The sequence below is a fragment of the Alligator mississippiensis genome, chromosome 5 (genome assembly GCF_030867095.1).
Source record: "Alligator mississippiensis isolate rAllMis1 chromosome 5, rAllMis1, whole genome shotgun sequence".
Classification (NCBI taxonomy): Eukaryota; Metazoa; Chordata; order Crocodylia; family Alligatoridae; genus Alligator; species Alligator mississippiensis.
The window spans coordinates 173,280,103-173,301,859 of NC_081828.1; the positions used below are offsets into that span (position 1 = coordinate 173,280,103).

Below are 21,757 nucleotides of genomic sequence, written 5' to 3' on the forward strand. Positions count from 1 at the left end.
AAGTCAGTTAGTGAATCTAGGTGTTTGGTTAAGATGATGAAAATATCAGCTATGTAACTCAGGTGTAATAGTGGTTTAGTGCAGTTTTCTAAGAATTCCTCCTGCAGATGGCTCATGAAGAGGGTGGTATATTGGTTGGGGACATCTTTGTGCACATAACTGTACCATAGGTTGGAGGAAGTGTCCATTGTTGAAAGTGAACTTGTAGGTAAGGAAGTAGATGATTTGTCAGCATGTTGTTGCAAATCTGAGTGTAGTCCATGTTGTTATAAATATTTTAGGAAGGCAGCTGTGCCTTCATGGTGCAGGATGTTAGTGTATAGGTTGGTGATATCCATGGTTGTAAGTGTGGCCTTCTCGGGGAGATGGTTGATGTTCCAGATCTTGTTGAGTAAGTCTTTTGCATCTTGTAGGAAACCTGCTCTTTGACTGACAAGTGGTTTCAGGATGGTTTGTATGAATCCTCATAGCTTTTCCGTGATGGTACCACAGTTGGATATGATGGCTCTGCCAGGGTCACCTTGTTTGTGAATTTTGGGAGCATAAAAAATGTTCCTGGGGTAGGAGAGTAGGGGATTAGTGGAAGTAGATTTTCCTGAAGCTGGTGTGGGAAGAATTTAATAATATTTTCCTGTTCCAGATCAAATACTGTTGTGGCATCCTCCCCAAGTTATTTATAGGTATTGTTATCAGAATAATCTGTTAGCATCATTGATGTAGACTTGGTGGTTGAGGATGCTTATAGGTCCTCCTTTGCCTGCTGGTTTGATTACTATTTTGTTTCTGGACTTTAAGGACCTCGTGGCTTTTCTCTCTGAGGGTGATGGTTTTGGCTTTTGTCAAGAATGTCACTATTAGACATTCTTGACATTCAGCTTTCTATCTAAAACAGTTGATATAGTAGTCCGTTGTGCATTTCTGTCTGCTGGAAGTGTCCAGTCTGATTTTGTTGTTTTTGTTTGCCTTATTTAGGAGTGCTCAACCCCAAATCTGTGGGCCAGATTCAGCCCAAGGAGCTGTGTGATCCGGCCTGTAGGGCTCCCCAGAGGCCTGGAAATTTGGTGGAGGGGAGGGAAGGAAAGATAGGGTGGTGGTAATTAATGCTGTCACCACTTCCTCACTGCTATATTGGGAACTGTGGGCCAGAGGCTGGGGCTGGGACCAGGTGTGATCCAGCATGCATGGGGCTGCGGCCAGGGGCCAATCCAGTGTGCGTGGGACTGGGGTCAGGGCCAGGGCCAGAGCTAGAGTCGGGCCTGACTCCGGCATGCATGTGGGCAGGGCCATGACCTAATCCATTGTGCAAGGGGCTGGAGTCAGGGCCAGGGCTGAAGCCCAATCCACTGCACATGGGGCTATGGCTGGGGCCAGAAATGGGGCCTGTTTTGGCTCACAGAGTGCTGCGGCCAGGGCTTCATCCAGTGCATGCGGGGCTAGGACCAGAGCCAAGTCAAGGGCCTGATCTGGTGCACACGGGGCCAGGTCTGGAACCAAGACCAAGGCCAGGGTTTGGGCTCAATCCAGTGCATCCAGGGCTAGAGCCAGCACAGGGCAAGGGCCAGGACTGGGGCCTAATCGAGCATGATCGGGGTGAGGCTAAGGCAGCAAGCCCCGTCTGACGTGGGGCTGGGGCTAGGGCCAGAGCTGGGCCATGGTTGCAATACAGTGTTGCAGACCAGGGCCTAATCTGGCATGCTTCAAATTGGACTCTGGTCCCATGCATGCTGGATCAGGCTTGCAGACCAACCCAGCACCATGCACTTGGCCCATATGGCCAAAGTTGAACACCCCAGTCTTATCTGTTATGTAAGAAGGTGGTCAGAGGTGGTTCAGCTCTTGTTGCGGAAGTATTCTTTCACAGAAATTCTGCTGAAGAATTCTTTTAATTTTGCTGTTGGATCTTAAGGACCACATAGTTTTTCTCTCTGAGGAAGAGAGGTTGAGGTGGTGTTGGCTTTTGTTGAGAATTTTACTGTTAAATGAAGGAGGGTAGTCAACTAGAAGCAGCAAATTTGAAACAGCTCTTCTTTAGGCATCCATAAACAAGGGTTTATTCATCCTTCTGGCCGCAGCATCATACTCCAAGGCCGTATTCATCTACTACTACTACCTATCGTGACTCCCAGTTTTTCAGTCTGTGCTTCTGAGGACAGAGATTTTCCAATCTGTAAATGCTATCTACAGTCTTTACTCCTGTATCAAAGATTTCACATTTGGAACAGAAATTAATATAATTAGCTTGGGGACAGCCTACCAAACAATCCAGATCACTCTGCATCAGTAACCTGTACTTTTCATTATCATCAACTCCTCAGTCTTTCTGTCACTTACAAATTTTATCAGTAAGTATTTTTATTCTTCCAGGGCACTGATAAAAATATTAAATAGTTTAGAGTCAAGAACTGATTTCTGCAGAATCCAGTTAGAAAAACATCTCCATTCAAGCATGATTTTCCATTTAGTGACATTTTGAACCAGCTAGTTAATTCTACTTCATTTAATACGTGCCATATTAATTTGTAGCAGTCTAGTTTCTTAATCAAAATATTTTGTAGAACCACATAAAATGCCTTATATCAAAGTAAAAGAAATCAACTCTATTACCTTTCTCAACCAAACATCAAATATTAAATAAAAAGATATCGAAAGTGTTTGATGAAAGGTATCTTCCTTAAACTTACAGGGATTGTCATGAATTATATTACACTGAATTAATTCTGTATTAATTGAATCCTGATGCAGTTAATCCATTGTTGTGCTAGGGGTCAAAGTCAGGCTTACAGGCCTATAATTACCCAGGTTGTTCCTGTTTCCTGCTTAAATTTTTGGCAAAACATGAGCTTTCTTTCCATTCTCTGGAACTTCTCCAGTGTTATTGAAAATCCACATTAATAATTTAGAGCCAAATTTTTTAAACTCAAATGCAGGTTATTTAGACTTGCTGATTTAAAAAAGCTCTGCCTTTATCAGTGTATTATTTAATACACTCGGTTACGCTTGAGAAATATTTCATCATCATCCTATATAACTACAACATATGGCTTTTAAAAAATATATAGAACAGAAATATAAATTAGAACTTTGGTGATTTTTGCTTATTATTGACAAGTCAAGTCTAATATTTCCTTTTAGGAATGGAAAGATACCATTGTTAATATTCCCTTTTTCCTAATGTATTTGAAAAACTCCTCCGTATTTCCCTATTGGTAGTATACTCTAGTGTAATAACAAAAACAAGGAAATATCACAGTTAAAGTTTTCCTTGCTTACAAAAGGGTTTTTTTGTCACTAATCATTTATGTGTAATTATTTTGGGAAGTTTATATAGTCAGTCCACTTTATTACTTGTGTTCCTTATTATTTATTGTTAGTCATATGGGGAAAATTAGATCAGTTATTTCATATGATATGGTGTCATTAGTATGTGGAATAACATAAATAAACAAGTTACCAAAGCTACTCATTGGCTTCTTTGTTATTTATTATTATAATAAATATCAATGGACATTTGATATACTTAAAATGGTCTGATTTTGTTCACTGGAATTGCGGACAAGAGTTGTAGGATCTGTGAAGGATAGAGAGTGAATCTGTTCTGCATTCTGTTCTTAAACCCTGCACAACCTTTTTAAAAAAACGTATTAACAGATATCTAATAAATGTTGCTTCCTTTTTCGCAGAAATGAAAAATTCCATTGAAATGCATGCTATATTATCTAGAGCATGTCTCACTTTTTGCTTTTTCTGTCCCTTATCTTTCCCTCTGCTTTTCAGTGTACACGATTCTCTCTAAGGTGCACTCAGATCGGAATGTATATCCTTCGGCTGGAGTTCTTTTTGTTCATGTTTTGGAGAGAGAGTACTTTAAGGGGGAGTTTCCTCCTTATCCAAAGCCTGGTATGGGATGCTTAGATCTTCTGTATTATAGAAAAATATTTTTATTTTTAAGTTCAAGATTTCAAATGTATTTTGAATGCTTTATAATACTGTACATATATATATATATAAAAAACAACATTTTTAATGGCTATTGAGTCTGTTCAGATAAAGTAAGCAGATAATTTGAAATTTTTTCAATCTTAAGACTTACTAGCATTGTGTGAAAAGAAGTGCATACTGCTGTATGTGTTGAATAGCGAAGTTATGTGGGTGTGACCCTTTTCTTTGCTATCTGATTCAGTGTAATAACTGGTAAAAAGATCCCACGTTATGGTGGTTCTGTAAAAATGTCACCATTTGAACATTATTTATCTTTCGTATTAAACACACATTAATAGTCAGAGGCCTTGGACAGATGTTATATCTGTTTGAATTTTGAGGAATTTCTCCGTAGTCATATGTAATATAGGTTAGAAATAGGAGTGGTCAGACAAAGCAGATCAGTTGTGCTGGGATGTGCCCTGGCACAACTGATTCACTCCATCGAGCAAAACAAGTCTTTTACTGTCCCACCCTTTGATGCTGCAGGACGTGGGTGATGTTCTCCTAGGCTTTAAAAGGCCCAGATCTGTACTCCATAGGAATTTCTGCATGGGATTGGGCCCTTCAAGCCATGGGAGCTCCTGTCCAGCTTTCCCTGCTTACAGAGATGTGTCTCCAGGATCTCTAGGGTGTGTCTTGATAGGAATGGAGAGTTTGGGTTTCCCTGCTTACCAAGATGTGCCTCCAGGATCTCTGGGGCACATCTTGGTAAGCGTTGAAAGCCAGGAAGGTGCTCCTTGGACTTGAGGGGCCTGATCCTGTGAACCCCAGGAATTCCTGTGCAAAATTGGGCGCCTCATGCCCTGGGAGCACCTGTCTGGCCTTTTTGCTGAGATACTCTCCAAAGATCTCCAGGGTGTCTCAAGCCCCATCGCACCTGCCTGGGGGACTGAAAAGTGTGGACAGCTCTGGGCTGATGGTACTCTCACACCATAAAGTACATGGATGCCTACCACTAATTAGCAGCACAATTTGATACCACCTTTGTTGGGACCACAAATTTTGGGCATTCGTGGTATGACATGGGTTATGGATGTCCATTTCCTTGATCTCTGTGACACCATAAAAATCTTTACGGAAGAACAAAGAAATGAAAGGCAGTTGCATATAGCACTAACAGGGGGTTTCTTGCACCCCCAACATCCCACAGTGCTCTGCTCTCCCCTCAGGAAAGGAGAGGGGGGGCAACTGGCTCAATTATAGTCCAGCCTGGGAATAGAGATGCACCCTGGGCAAGGCTGGGCTCTGCAGCTCTGCTTGCGGTAGCAGTAGGGCTTGTTGCTTCCACCATATGGAACTAGGCAGGCTCTCAGTGATCAGGTTCACTGACAGGCTCCTCTTCCATGGGGGAAGCAGAGAAGTAACTGCCTCACTCCCAGGCTAAATACAGACATTTGGGGAGGTTAATTCGGGTTCCAAATAGCTGCCTGGTTTAAACTTAGCTTGTCCTGGTGCTGACCTTACAATTACAGATCCAGTCTCAGTAACTGGCAGTCATTCTAAACCTGTAACTGTACACAAGTTCCGTGCACACAAACTGGTCTAAAAATTGCAGAACCCGGTTTAAGATAAACCTGGATCTATGTACAGTAAAAGCTTTGTTATCCGGCATGAGTAGGGTAAGGGGGATTCCAGTTTTTTGGACTTGCGCAGGGTGGTGGATGGTGGTGGTGGCATGCAAGCTCCTCCTCTTCTCCCTCACCCACCCCATGTCCTGCCAGCCAGGTGGCACCTATGCAGACCGCAGAGGGGAGCTGCTGCCTTTGCCCTCCCTGCCCCCTCTGGTCCTGCTCAAGAAATACTTGATGCTCATGCCGGATATTCTGGTTAATAGAGTATTCCAGTTAGTAAAATGCTGGTTAACACAGCTTTTACTGTAGTATGAAACCTATTCAATTTAGGTCAAACTAGTGCATGGAACTTCTGTACACTTTCCCTGCTCAGGTGCTGGCCCTAGCCTTGGGACTCCTCTTTTCACCCTTCCCCCCCAAACTGGCCTATTTTTTGCACCCACACCCCCTGGACCAGGCAGCCCTCTCAACCCACATCCCACAAGGTGCTTCAGGTGCAGCTGCTTTTATCAGTGTTACTTGCTTGGCTCTGGCAGCAGAAAGTCCCAGTGTGGGGAGGGGCAAGAGGGATGGGGATCACTAGGGTTTCACTGGGGGGGGGGCAGGGGGCTAAAGGTAGCCCCTGATTTCTCCCCCCCCCCCCCGATCCCTCCAGACATTCCTGGACCCCAGCAAAACCCTGTGGCTTGTGCCTGTCCTTTCCCCACCTGCTGGTTGTATTGCCCCCGCCTCCCACCCATGGGTCATGCCTGCCCCCCACCCCTTGTGGGTTGTGCTTACCCCTCCTGCTCCACCTGCAGGGTTGCGTCTGTCCCCCACCTCTCATGGATTGTGCCTCCCCTCATCACCCGGTAATCCCCTCCAGCCTGCTGGACCCCCAAACCCCCCACTAGCCCTCCCCATCCTGACTTACGTGATATCAGGCAGCCATTTTGGACCAATTTAACTTTCCTTACTGCCCCCAAATGTCTCTATTTAGCCCCTGCTGGAGAGCATGCCTTTGCAGTGATCTTGTAGTGCTCCAGCCAAGAATTCTGAATGTGTGAACTACCTTTGTAGCACTACAAATGCACATCTGTCCAAGGCCAAGTATGACCATGAAGTAATTTTGGACAAATAAAATATAAAATCATTTATATTCCCTTGAATTAATTTCTCTTCTTTCCTACATTCAGAAACTTAAAAGAAATTATAAAGCAACCTTTTACCAAAGAAAAGTGGTATTGTCAAAAGCATGGTATTTTGATTTATACCCCCGAAGTTGAAACAAAGACTATGATTAGTAAGACGGAAAATAAAAGTTTAAGCTGCTCTCAAAAACTTACAAAGATTTCTAATTTTTGTTGCAATTTTAAAAAAATCATATGAAGATAAAGGACATTTTGCCCTACTTTATTCATAAATAATTGCATAGTTTTATTGAAAGAAATATGAATAAAATTAATGGATAACTTTTTTAATTGATTCTCAGAAAAAGTACCCTTGAAGTCACTTTGGAGAAAAATAAATTTCTTTCATTGTCACGTTTAAAATATTCAAGAGCAGAAGTGACTTATTCTGTTCTTATTTCATCTTATCTAAGGCTGGGTGTTTAGACATTCTCTTATTCTTGGGTCTATGCTCCATGTATGACTGGAGATGATGTGGGATTTGGCTGCTAGCCAGTAGTAGGGTGAAATCTGCCTAGCTTTGGCCCAGTTTGCCTGGCTTGAGCTAACAGCTTTATTATGCAGAAGGAAAGGATTTCGAAGTACTTTCCTTATTGCATATAGTTTCTAGTACACGGCTGGCCCAGACTATAACTTAATTCAAGTCAAAGATTCATAGATTCTAGGGTCAGAAGGCCACAGCTGTAGGTATATCATGGACTTCATGAATGCCATGTTAGCCAGAAGGCCTAATCTTTGCAATATTTACATGGCCTTTGTTTAAACCTGTTCTGGGACAGAATTCTGCCAAATCCTTGGCATTGTAGGTTATTTCTTGGGGAAGGATTTTGAAATGAGCTGATCTAAAATTGACCTTGGATCTCAAATCACGATAGTAGATAGTTTACCATGAATCCTAGCAACTTCTTCACCCTACTAAGATTTTTCCTAGGGCAGTGATAGTGAGACTGTTTATCTTGTGGTAAAGGCAGTATGACTTTTTCGCTATTTTCCCCTACAGGTAGTGATTTTTATGCATGGTTTGTGTCTAGCTCTTCAACTAAATTAAAAATCAGCCATCCACTAGAGCATGTGTGTCAATGATATGGCCCACCAGGTGAATCTGGCCTACGGGGCTGCTTCGTGTAGTCTGCAGTGCTCCTGGAGGGACTGTGAGTTTGGGGGCGGGTCGATTGTGGATGAGCCCACTGCCAACTGCTTAGGTAGAGCCCTGTTGAGGATGCATGTCAGTGGTGGGGCAATGAGTGACCACTGCCACTACTGCTCACCCCACTCATTCCAATGCAACCACTGCTCCTCCTGGAGGTGAGTCTGTGAGGTCACCCCAGAGGTGAGCCTCAGCCCTGCAGCTAAATCTGGCCCATGATGTGGTCCTGCAGGTATAGGATGAGTTTGACATCCTTGCACTAGCACTGTGAGAGCCCAAGGAAGCAGAAATCCAGTTTTCTTTGCCCGGTTTCTCACTTTCTCCCTTATTTGCAGGTTCTGGCTTTAGGAGTCTTTGCCTGGTCTTTCTTAATATGGGTCATAATTTATTTTCTCAAATGTCTGCAAAAACCCCCACCCTCTCATATAGCGAAGTGAAGGGGAACTTGCATCTCTTGTGTGTTGGAAGGGTTAATCTTCAGCTCAAAAGTAAATGAGTGCCCTAAAGCAAATCCGTTGCCCAGTTGTCTGTATTGAGGACTTCTATGTCTTGACATGCCCAGAAGTATCAAGGCAAAACCCTCCCCCCTCCCCCAATAAAGACTGTAACAATTGTACATCAAAGAATCCTGATACAGGCTGTTACAATGCAAGTGTTACATCTTTATGTTTCCATAGGGATACAGTATTTCAAAATCACTCCAGCTTTAACACTGTTTCATTCAAGGTCAAAGATAGGGCAATTGAGCTAACTTGTATGGCTACAGGATCATGAAGACATGAACAGCAGTTCCCCATCCTCTTATCAAGTGGCTTAAAGGTAAGTTTTTCCATACCCATAGTCTCTAGAATCTCTAGGCAGGTTCTCTAGAATTTTTCAAAATAGATGGTTTTCTTGCTTGGAAATATTGGGCTGAAGATTTTTTGTTTGTTGGTAGAGAGTTGAGGTGCCTCATTCTGGAGAGAATCTGAACCTCCTTGAATTAATACCTAGTAACTGATAATTGAAAACATTAAGGGCCACCAGAGTGCTAAAGAGTATAAGCATATTCCACCCTACTGTTGGCTGTACATTTCAAATGCGGAATTTGTGCCAATTACACATGCTGAGCATAGACTCTGGAGTATGGATCTGTCACATGAAACTATTCCAGTGAAAGGAAATTGCAAATTAATAACTGTCCTTTTTCCCCATGGAAATGCAGCAGTGTATCCCAAAACATTCTATATGTTGCTTATACAACAAAAACAGATTTAAAGTGGAAATGGAAACTATCAAATGAGTTATATGTAAGTGCATTTATAAAATATTCTAATATTTATGTCTTACCCAGGTGAAGTAAGTAATGATCCTATAACATTTAATACCAACTTAATGGGTTACCCTGACAGACCTGGATGGCTACGCTACATTCAGAGGACACCATACAGTGATGGAGTGCTGTATGGATCACCAACTATAGAAAATGTGGGCAAACCAACCATCATTGAGGTAACTCCTTTAAAAAAAGTATCAGATAGATGTAGTTCATCTAAACATCTAAGATTCAGAGCTATATCGAGAATTCCAGATGTGAGTCCAGCTTTTAGTAAACTTACACATAATTGTACCAATACAAACCCTCATTGGAATTGTGTTATTTATGTGCTATATTAAAACAAGTGAATTTAACTTTTGAAAACATAAAAGAAGTTTAAATAAAAAGAAAAAAAATCTTGGGGGAGATTGTGACAGTAAGATTTTCTTCTCCCTAGAAATCATTATAGTGTTGTATGAAAATATTGGTAACATCTAAGAATAAAGAGACCTGACTTAGGTTTTACATAACAAAGAGAAAAAAAAGCCTCTGGCCTTTTGTCCTTTTTTCCTTGTAATATGTTTGTAGGTATTTGTAGTTTATTTCAGTAAACTAGAAGTAATTTTTAAATCTTGTGTTGGTATTCAGTTTACATAAAATATAGTTCAACATAAATTTAAAAATATTTAGGTGAAACATCTGAATTTTACAGTCCTCTTCCCTAGAAATAGACATTTTTTTTCAGTGCAAAGCAAATTTGGTTGTTAAACCAGCTTTTTCTTACTTGATGACAGTGATGTCATGGAACAATATATTTTATTTTTTTAGATTAGATTTGACCCAGCTAGATTAAGCTAGTTCAAAAGGGAACTGAACTGGTGCTTGGAGGAAAGGTCCATCAGTAGGTGATGAACATTATAAATAGGGATGTGCCTCTGAAGCAGAACGTCCTACACCTCTGAATGTTAGAAGTTGCAATGGCAGAGGAGTAAGGGCTGGAAAATTCTGGACACGCCCTTTTCACCCTTTCCTTGAGCATCCATTCTCTGCTGCTATTGAGACAAGGTGCTAGGCTACATGGACCTGTGGCCTGACCCAGTAAATGTCAGTTCTTAATAGTCTTATGTTCTTATTCTCATTAACAAAATATTTGCTATTCTAATCTCATAATAAATCATGCTGACAAGTACCTTTTAATCAAAATCCCCAATATGAATGTAACTTTTACAATTAACTTAGTAAAATTTTTAAAATACTATTATTCTTACAATGAACAGCATACATTTCTTCCTGTACCATAAACTGGGGAGAAAAAGTGGCAGTTCTGCAGCTTTCAGTATTAAGGAAAATATCTGCTAAAATTAACTTGCCCACTTCAGTAATTTTGCTTGGGCAGCACTACCTATGTGTTAGAACTTTGATTAATTATTTCTCTAGATTGCTTCTGATATAGATTTAATAACTTGTTCTTTTCCAAAGACAAAATATCTAAATACTAATCTCAATTATGGTCCTGCCAGTAGTTTTCCACATGTTTAATTTTATGTATGTGATTAATCCTTTGATTTCAGTGTGACTAATCAAATGCATAGAATGAAGTATGTGCAGAAATCTGCAGGATTAGAATAATGGATTTTTTAAAGAAACTATTTAAAATATTGCCCTCTCTTGGAAAGCATGTCATTTAGGGGCCTAGTAGATATTGATTTAGTTGTGTGATTGTGATCTGACAAATTCTACCCTGGATCCAAAAATTGTGTGTCCTGCCATGCCAGAAGTGCATGGAAGGACACACGATTTTGGGTTTCAGGATAACATTTGTCAGATCCCAGTTGCATGACTGCTAAGACATGGGAAGCTGCCAGCAAGTGGCATCTCTGATGCCAGGTTCCCAGAGCACTTGGACATTTAAACTGCATACCTACAGCTGACTACAAGCACACCGGGGTGTGGGTAGCTGGGGATCTGGGAGTCCTCAATCCATAGCTGTCCATGCTATGAATTTGTCTACAGTGTGGGTGACTAAGGATCCGGGACCTCAATACCATACTTTTTAATTTAAAAATGCAAACCAGCCACAAATATGTTCTACATTTAATCGTGATAAATGTTGAAGATATGGCATGCTGAAATTAATTATGTGATAAATGTAACGTCTAGCAGAGGCCTTAAGGTTTGACACCTGTATCATGCTTCACCAAGGGTGAACCTCTATGACATAATGCGGAGATGCCTTGAGCATAGACACCCTGTGAATGCACTATCTTGAACCACAGTATACAGTAGAAGGCAGAACCATGCACAGAGATCTAAGCTACCTTTGTATACATGACCTACTGGAAGCAGTAAAAGTGTGCTGTTTGTTATAACTGTTGGGGCTATATAGCTTCTGGTTCCAGAGCTAGCTCAGGTGTTTCTGCACAACATTGCCATGTATATATACTTTAACTTCATATTTAGATTAGTCAGTGGCTGTGTCTACACAAGATGCTGATTGTGCATTAAGTGGTGTTACTACTCAGTCATGCTGAGGAACAGCTTTTTATGATGCTGGCTGCACAGTAGCTCATTACTAGTGCTAAGTAGCGTTGCATCACACTTCCTGCCATGCAACGCTACTGTGCAGTAGTCATGGGCTACTGTGCAGTCAGCGTCTCGTGTAGATGCAGCCAGTATGGCTTTGGTCAAGTGCAGGGGCCTTAATGGGCACAGAAATAAGATAACAAGATTAGGGCCTACATTTTCATATGATAATTTTAGTTTTTTTGATAACTTATTCCACTGAGCTCAATGCTGAATATTTGATGTGGTTTAGATTTAAAATGTTATCTGTTCTTGAAGCTTGATTTTCTTGTTTGACATTTCTTTATAAGTGAGCTCTCTTTTGTCGTCTTATGAAATATTTTAATATGCATTTTGTGAGATAGCTCTAATGAATGCTTTATCCATCTTGTTTTGTATTTATTCTTAAATAATTTGGGGCGTTGACAGATGTGGGGAGGGGGAAAAACAAACTTTATGGGAAGAATCAGTGTGTTAGTTTGACTTGTTTCCGCAGAATCTGTATAGCTTGGGTGCTTCAGTGGGGCTTTTTGGTGCTTTTAGGTAAAGCTGATTCAATCTGCTATTAAAAGCACCAAAAAAGCCCCACAAAAACACCCAACCTATACAGACATTGAGTAAGCCAGGTCCAGCTAACACATGCCTCCTATGGGCATGTGCTGGGCTCAGCACTGGGCTGCATGGAGTTTAAAATAAAGTACCAGGTTTTTTCTTTTTACATCTGTAGGCAGCCTTGAATTATAAATAAAAATAAGAATATTAACTATTTTAATCAGTATTCCCCCAGATTTTGGGGTGCACCAATAGAGATTTTTTGGGTTGATACCAATGGCCAGTATTTAAGGAGCCATATTGGCCAATACCGATCTGATTCTGATATGCAGCCCTGCAGCTTGGACACCAGTGTCAGGCTGGTAAGTCTGGTGTGGGGGAAGGGGAGGGAGAAGGAAGAGTATGGTGGGGGCAAATCAAGGCCCCCACAGTGAGGGAGGCAGTGGAGCAGGGGCAGATGCTGCTCAGTCGGGGCAGGCAGGGTGCGGGATGGAGCCACAAGCAGCTCATCTGGGGAGCATGGTAGGGGGACAGCTCCCACTGCTGCATGCACCCTGGGAGGCCATGCTCTCCTAGGGTGCGTGCAGTGGTGGGAACCACCTCCCCCGACGGCTCTGTCTCATGCCCCACCTTGGTTGAGCAGCACCTGCCCCTGCCCCACTCTCTCCTCTTCACCATGGAGGCCTTGATCCCCCCCCCCCCTTCCCCCACAACAGACTTTACCAGCTGGTTATCACTCTCCAAGCCAACAGGCTGTGCTCCTGGCTGCGTGCATGCTGTGACTGTGTGCATGCAAAGGGCATTTACTGGCCACATCAGGCAAAAATTGCCAGTTGCTGCAATTTTCCCTATATCAGTGCCGATCCGATATGGGACCCATGATTTTGGGGAAACTAGATTTGGTTTCACAGCAAAAAGTCTTATTATTAAATCTCACAGAAATATAATTTTCTGCTAATGTTATTGTTCACCATTTCTGTTCCATAGGATGCATGCTTTTGCAACTTAAGCACTAATCTCTTCACTTACATAGAAGTGTGTATGTAATGGATATACCAGACTATTCTTCCTTATTCAAACTCATTCTAAAGATCTGTTGTTATTCTGAGGTTTTTGGTTGTAGCCGTGTTGGTCTAAGGAGATAGGCAGGGAAGTTTCTTTGGTTAGATGTGATATCTTTTATTAGACCAACTGAGTAGTTAGAAAAAAGTTCTTAGCAAGCTTTCAGGCGCAATCACCCTTCTTTAGGCATAGGAAGTCTCTGCTGTTCTAAGACTCCAAGGAATGAGAGAAGAACAGCAGAGACTTCCTATGCCTGAAGAAGGGTGATTGCACCTGAAAGCTTGCTAAGAACTTTTTTCTAACTACTTAGTTGGTCTAATAAAATATATCACATTACACAGATAACCTTGTCTGCCATTGTTATTCTGATGTATTCAAGAATTATTAATTTTTTAAAGAATTTATTCTATTATGCTGTTGTGCGGGCCGGGTCAGACCCCAGGCCCTTTTCGTCGCTCTGCATGCGGGCTGTGGCCGGCAGCCCAGGCAGGCCGGGTCGGAGAGGGAGGTCGCCGAGCTAGAATTAGGCACAGACACTTAACGGTTGATTTTAAGATTGTTTACTTACACCGAGATGGTCGCGGTGCAGGCTGAGAACTTGCTTGAGTTGCGGTTACAACAGAAAACACGAACATACTTGGAGTTTGCTAGGCTCCACGCAGACAAAACTCCGGATGTCCAGGACAAGCGCGCATAAAACTCGTCGATACGTCTTATAGTAGGCTCTGTTCGAAGACGGGAAGAGGTGGGCGGTGGATCAGGCCGCCAAACTCCTCTGAGCAACACACAGGGTTTCTATTACCCTGCCGCGTACACCCAGAGTCCCCACGAGATGGATGCGGAGTCCTCTTCGGCTTGGGTGGAAACTGCTCAAGCCTCTTATACGGCTAGCAGGCCAATTGCTAGACGTCACGTGTGAATAATTTAGCACTAGCCAATTGCGAGGCACACATTTGCATACAACGAGCAGGAACTCCTTTGCACCGTGCATTTCTGTGTTGCAAAGGAAATGCACCCTGCAAAGACCGCTGCAAAGTGGCGGGAACTCTCCTTTGCACGCAGGTTCTCTGTGCAGCAGAACTCCGTGCAATGAAGCTGTAAACCCACGGGGATAATTCTTAGTGCCGAAGCACACACAGAAAATCAGACCTTTGGGTCATGACAGCTGTGAACTGTCTCTTTCATTTCTTCACCTGAGAGACTATATAATTCCATTCCTGTAACCACTTTCCTGCCTGCACACTGACAATTTGGATTTGATTATTTGACAGTCTCTGACAATTTGACACCACTGCAGTAGGGTGCTCAGTTATGCCAAGACAACAGTAAGCCCAGCTATCTGCTCCCACTCCGCACAGGTCATCCTTAGATGTAAGGATGCTCTGGGAGAACCCTAAGATGCTTTTCTTGAGCATAGTGTGCCATCCCAGTGCTTCCTTAACAGCTCATTTCCAAGGTTGACATGTACAGACCAGCAGAAGGTACACAGGCCTTATTGCCCCAGCAGTGTGACTGGGCAGCCTGTTTTCCCACTGTGCCTTTTGTTACCTCTCTTCACTGAAATATACATTGCAAACTCTTTGGAAATGAGATCGTGTACTTTCAGATGATGGTAGGGTGCGAGGTGGGGAGGGAAGAAAGGAAAGAAAAAGAAAGATGCACAATAATATTGATACAGGCTTCATTTCAGATTCCATTTGAATTAACTCATAATTTTGATATGTGACTTCTAACGACAGTCATACAATAATCATAAAGAACAGAATTTGACCATTGTGTGAACACCACAGATCTTACCTGGACTTTAAGGTTTCATGTCTGGGTACCTTTACATAGTTCCTATATACAGAGACATTTTTCCAAAAAGGAGAAGTATATACTCTGCATCCTCTAGTGGCTTTCAGTTCACCTAAAGATAAAACAATTTGGCATTATTTATCTTGTGTTGAAATAGTGCATAGGAAACCAAACAATGGCCCTAACTAGAAGATGGCCACTTTCACAAAGAACTTACAGTAATCTTTCCTCTAGCTGGTTTAGCTCAACCAAAGGCAAGATTGAACAGAAACTTTACAGCTTGCAGGACAGAATGCAAAATCCATTCCTGTGGTACAGTATTCCCATAATTACACGAATAAAAGATTCACACACACACACACACACATATTTCTACTTCTGTTCCTCAAATGAAAGAAAGAGGAAGAGAAAATACATGTTTGTGGAAAATAACTTATTTGTAGAGGTGCACCGATGCATCAGTCTGATATTGGATCAGCACCAATATAAAGAAAATGGATTGCATTGGAAATTGGCCTGATGTACTGATAATTTGGCCAATAATTTGGCATGCGCACAGCCACAGCGCAGTATGCAGGCAGCGAGGATCAAAGCCCGGCAGCTTGGTAAGTTTGTTGTGGTAGAAGGGGAGGGAGGAGGAAAGAGGGGTGGGGAAGGCAGATCAAGGCCCTTGCAGTGAGGGAGGGAGTGGGGTAGGGGCTGGGGCTGGTGCTGTCCAGCTGGGGTGGGGCAGGGTGTGGGATGGAGCTATGGCTTGTCCAGGTGGTGTGGGGCAGGGTGGTTCCTGTGTGTCCTCAGATTTGCGCGAGGTGAGCTGCTGCTTTGGGCTCAGTCCGGTGCTGTGCCAGGCTCTTCCTGGTGCGTGGAGGCTGCGCTCGGCTGCGGGGCCATGCTCAGGGCTGCGCTCCCAGTGCGCGGGGGCTGTGCTCGGAGGCGGTTATGGTGAAATTTTGGGTGGCTGCAGCCCCCTCCTCCCCCCGTAACCCCTCTTCCAGCCCCCCCCCCCGAAGGGCACAGCCCTGGCCCAACCCTCCTCCCCCCCCCCAACTGGGAACAGTCTGTTGCAGCCCTGGCCCCAGCCCAGAACTGCAGCCGGCCCCACCCTGTGCAGATCTGGGGGCATGCTCCCCTCCCCGTGCCGTCTCAGGGTGCATGCAGCAGCAGGAGCCACCCCACACTCATGCCCCCTGGACGAGCTGCAGCTCCTTCCTGTGCCCTGCCCTGCCCAAGCTGGGCAGCACCTACCCCAGCCCCACTCCCTGTCTCACCACAGGAACCCTTGATCTGCCCCACCACGCCCTTCCCTCCCTGTCTACCACAACAGACTCACCAGCTGGATGCAGCTGTATCCTAAATCGGATCGGTATCAGCCCCCCAAATCTCTATCAGTGCACCCCTACTTATTTGGATGTAAATACGTTATATTTGTAGATATTGCACAGATGAGTAGAGTTTAGATAACTAGGTAGACTAGTGAAAAAGTTTCAATAAGTTTCAGTACTCTATCAAAACCCATAGTCTTATTCTGTTGATCCAAATAGATTATTTTTCTTGTAGTCAAAATAAGCTTGTTCCAGTGATTATGTAAGGGAACATATTTAAAACAAGGAAAGATCATAGAATCATAGAAAATTAGGGTTGGAAGGGACCTCGGGAGGTCATCTAGTTCAACTCCCTTCTCAAAGCAGGACCATCCCCAACTAGATCATCCCAGCCAAGGCTTTATCTAACCAGGTCTTAAAAACCTCCAATGGAGATTCCACAATGTCTCTGGGTAACTTGCTCCAGTGTTTTACTACTCTCTTACTGAGAAAATGCTTCTAACCTAAACTTCTCTTGCTGCAACTTGAGACTGTTGCTCCTTGTTCTGTCTTCTGCCACCACTGAGAACAGTCTAGCTTCATCCTCTTTTGATGTTTTACCTTGAATTCATAATTTGGTTTTTATATTTATACCACAGTTCTTCTATCATTTCTCTTTCATTTTAGATTACTGCTTACAATAGGCGCACCTTTGAGACTGCAAGACATAATTTAATCATTAACATAATGTCAGCAGAAGGTACGTACTGAAAATTGCTTATACCGCGTTAGGCTATTAAAATATATGCTAATTCTTTTCCCTCTTTCTTTCTCCTATTTATTTGTTGTTAAACTATCTCTTGCCAGGGTAACTTATGACTTGTTCATAAAAATAGTTATGAAAGAGGTAAGTTTTTTTTTCCTTTTGATCAAATTAACACCAAATTGTACAGGCAGTCCTTGACTTACGACTTTGAGTTACAACAAATGTCGCTTACAACGTTTATAATTGACACCCTGTTTTGATGTTCTGATGTGAGTTTTGACTTTATGACAGTCGATACAGCTGCATCGAGCTGGTAAGTCCATTGTGGTGGAAGGGGAGCGGGGAGGCAAAGGGCATGGGGGGTGCAGATAAAGGCCCCTGCAGTGAGGGAGGGACTGGGGCTGGGTCAAGGGTTGCCCAGCCAGGACTGGGCAGGTGTTGGACTGAGCTGCAGCTCGTCGGGGGGGGAGGGTGCCGGGAGGGAGGGGGTGGTGGCTCTTGCTGCTGTGCACTGCTCATCTGGCAGCTCCTGCTGCTGCATGCTGCTTGTCCGGAGGCAGTACAGCGGCTCCGTCCTGTGCCTGCTCTGTTGGGGCGATCAGTGGGAGGGCATAGACCCCACTCCCAGTGCTGCCACTACCAGCCTGGAGTGCAGCCCAGTGAGGCCCTGGCCCTGCCCACCCTGATCCAGGGGCACCCCCCCCCATGCCCTCCTGGACAAGTGGCAGGAGCAGCGGTGGGAACTGCTGGATGAGCCGCCAGACGAGCAGTGCACGGCGGCAGGAGCCGCCACCCCTTCCCTCCCCGACAAGCTGCAGCTCAGTCCTGTACCTGCCCAGCCCCGGGTGGGCAGCTCTTGCCCCAGTCCCTCCCTCACCATGCGGACCTTGATCTGCCCCCCACACCTCTTCCCTTCTCCCTCACTTTCTACCACAATGGACTTACCTGCTCAACGCAGCTGTATCAACAGCCGTAAAGGAACCAATCCTCCATCTATAACGCTGTTCCTATGGGAAAATTGGTTCTGACTTACGACATTTTGACTTAAGATGCAGTTTTCAGGAACCAATTGTGTCATAAGTCTGAAGACTGCCTGTACTTGTTTTCAGCATCTAGGCTACATAGAAGTGGTTTAGCCCTCCTGCAAATTATTTGTTTTGCACATCAATGGTAATGGTAGGTATATAGTAATGATATTTGAGAAGCGCCTCTAGCCTTTAAAATTAAAGAACAGAACAATTAAAGACAGGAATGTTAGCATTATTTTGCATATTTGAGGTAAATTCAGGATTAATCTTTAAAGTATAGATTGATAAGTGTTTTCTTAAGTCCGTGACATTGGGTCACATTCACCAATATCATAATAAGGTTCTGCTCTACTGAAGTAAACTGAATTGCCCAGTGTTGTCCTCACAGTAATGATATTAGGATTTTGAAATGGTATCAAGGACAATCAGTCCACTGTTTTTAGCATCTTTAGGAAATATGAATTTAATTATATTAAAAGCAAATGCTTAGACAAGTTGTAACCTTCAAAATACAGATTGCTTTGCAAAGCAGGCAGTTGTACTTTTTATTTGTCTTTCTATGTTTGAGACCAGTTTTCATGGAATAAGATTCTCCAAATAAATAAAATATGCTAAATTCTAATCCTATTCATACTGGTGTAAATCTTGAATATCTCTGAAGTCAGTAGACTTTCAAGAAACCCACACTAGTGCAGATAAGTACCTGGTTGGATGGGCCACATTCAGCAGGGATTAATGCTGGTGCAGACTGGTGAGAGAGGAGTGTAAGTGATAAAGGAAGCATTTGCATTGATTTGGCATTCACTGAATGTACAAAATAAACACGGTCAAAAGACTCTGTTCATAGGAAAAAGCAGCTAGCAGAATGTTTGAAGATAAAGTGGGGGCATTTTCTTACAGTCTTCTGCTGGTTGCTTTTCCTTTTCACATGCTCTTCAAAACTGCCTGCAACTAAAATTTCTTCTTAAAACTGCATGTTCTGATAGCAGCTTTTCCACATTATTTTATATGAATGCATTGGGTATATCTTGCTAAAGTCTTTTTCATTACCCTTACCAATTAATTAAAAGCTAGTGCAAGTATACCCTACTTGTGTTTCAGTCACATTTTTAATTGCTGTGTAAGCATACCCCAAAATGTAGGGATGCAGGAGACTGGATACTCTGTGTCAGTTTTGTTGAGATTAGAGGTGCACCAATACATCGGTCCCTTATTATATTGGCACTGATATAAGGAAAATTGACATTATTAGCAATCAGCGTTTTTTGTCTGACGTTGCTGATAATGTCGCCAATAAATGCCGCATGCATGTGCACAGCCACAGCATAGGCCAGGAACGCAGCCTTGCAGTGTGAAGAGCAGTGGCTGGCTGGTAAGTCTGTTGGGAGAAAGGGGTGGGGGGGGGGGACAGACTGAAGCCCCTGTGGTGAGGGAGGGAGTGGGGCTAGGGTAGAGGTAGTGGCAGGGGCAGGTGCTGCACAGCCAGGGTGGGACGCAGGATGGAGCTACCAGCAGCTTGTCTGGGGGGTATGGGGATGGGATGGTGGCTCTTGCCGCTATATGCAGCCCGGGAGGCCATGGGGGCATATGCCTTTGGATCTGTGCCCCTGCCCCACTCCCTCCCTCACCACGGGAACTCCACACGCCCCTTCCCTCCCCCCATGCAGCTTACCCCCTCAGACTTACCAGCCGGACGCTGCTTTCCAAGCTGCCAGGCCACATATCGGCATTCAGATCGGTATCAGCCAATATGGCTTGTTAAAAATCAGTGTCTGTATTGGCCCCCAAAATCTCAATTGGTGCACCCCTAGTTGAAATGTATAAAGTAGATATTTTACATTATAGGGCTGGGTAACTGACTAGTCAAATAAAGCTTGGTCCAAATATTGGTCAAAAATTGTTAAAAAATTGCCAATAGATCCAAAAACTACACAGAAAAAGCACAGATTGTTCATTAAAAAGGTGTCAAAATTAATAGTTTGGTCAAGAAAATTACGAAAAAATGTTTTTTTTGTAACATTACTATAATCTTTGACCAGTCAAAATAAATATATGCAGTCAATTGACCGGTCAATTGACAATATTAGATTGGGCAATTGACTAGTTTGCCAACTGTATTGCATTAAACAAATAACTATGTCATAGTTCACATCTGAAAACTGTAAGGGTCAACTTCAGAGCAATACTAATAATTTGTCTTAAAATCTAGAAGATCACCCTGGCTGTAGATTGTGACATTTTATGGATATGCACAGTAAAGCAAATGATTTTTCAGACAGAAGACAGATAAAGTGAAACTTAAAATGTTGTCTGCCACTACCTTCAGTTTCAACCTGGAGTTGAGACCTGTTGAGTTTACATCATCCTATAAGTGATTCAGGTTTAAGGTATAGAGCACTGCAGGTTGGAGCACAATGTAGGCTACATCTTTTCCTTCTCAGTCAGGGTAAATATAATTTTCTCCATGTAATAAAGATCCATGTTAGCCTTCAGTTGGCAGATCCTTAGCTAATGAAAATAGCCATTTTTCCATTGAAGTCAGCAATGCAAACTGTCAAAGGCACCATTGCCAAGACAATCTCCAGTGTTTCTGCTTTAAACAATAGCTGGTGATATTAAAAAAAAAAGCTGGGGGTGGGAGGAGGGAAGGAAATTGAGAAATAAGAATGCCCAAGTCAGATTTGGGGTATACTAAGTAAGGTATTTTGAACAGGTGTCTCCTCAATAAGGCAGTGCTGTATAATTATTCAACTATTATTTTAGTTCTTTTGTAAGATAACCTTCAATGAACACCTAACTTTTGCTTCACAACTAGACTTTCCTTTACCTTATCAAGCGGAATTCTTCATAAAGAACATGAATGTAGAAGAAATGTTAGCAAGTGAGGTACTTGGAGATTTTCTTGGAGCAGTGAAAAATGTATGGCAACCAGAGCGTTTGAATGCCATAAACATCACCTCAGCTCTAGACAGAGGAGGCAGAGTTCCACTTCCTATCAATGATATGAAGGAGGGGTAAGCATACACCTGTAAATATATTAGGTATATACATATTTTAGCATGCAAACTGAATGTAATTGGAATGTTTAATATTACTTTTAGGTATTCAAGAGACTTTACTTTTAAAAACTCAATTTGTGTAAGATTTCAAAAGTTCACTAGAGCACAGAGGCTTCAATCAAGCCAGGGCACTGTATGAAAAAAACAAACAAACATGGAACTCTATCCAATAAAGAACTTATATTTGTAATTCCCACTTACAGCACCAGGCATTGCTGTATGAGGTCATGTCTTGCTCTACACCTTCAACCTGTAGCCACCTCAGTGTGCACATACTTGCTCTCACTGTTTCTCAGCAGAGCTTATTGGCACACATTCAGTGCCACACTAAAGCAGCTGGCTGCACTGTCTCTGGTTCAGGAAGTAGTGCATATGGAGTAGCAAAGTGTGATCTCAGTTTGGTGCTGCCTGGTGTATATTTGAGCAGCGTAGACACTTATGGCAAGACTTGAGTGAATATTACAT

General features: G+C 42.9%; 1 protein-coding gene across 8 annotated transcripts in view; it reads left to right on the forward strand.

Annotated features, from left to right (window-relative positions):
• The window catches only part of SGCE (sarcoglycan epsilon), a 79,595-nt gene that overhangs the window by 25,734 nt on the left and 32,104 nt on the right, over window positions 1–21,757 (forward strand). For 6 of the 8 annotated variants that reach the window (XM_059728992.1, XM_019497796.2, XM_059728990.1 and 3 more), the window contains 4 exons: window positions 3,775–3,897; window positions 9,202–9,359; window positions 17,127–17,199; window positions 21,049–21,247. In XM_059728992.1, coding sequence (XP_059584975.1) covers window positions 3,775–3,897; window positions 9,202–9,359; window positions 17,127–17,199; window positions 21,049–21,247 — 553 coding nt within the window. The remainder of the gene's footprint in view (window positions 1–3,774; window positions 3,898–9,201; window positions 9,360–17,126; window positions 17,200–21,048; window positions 21,248–21,757) is intronic. The other 2 variants (XM_059728995.1, XM_059728994.1) reach the window with 1 other exon arrangement.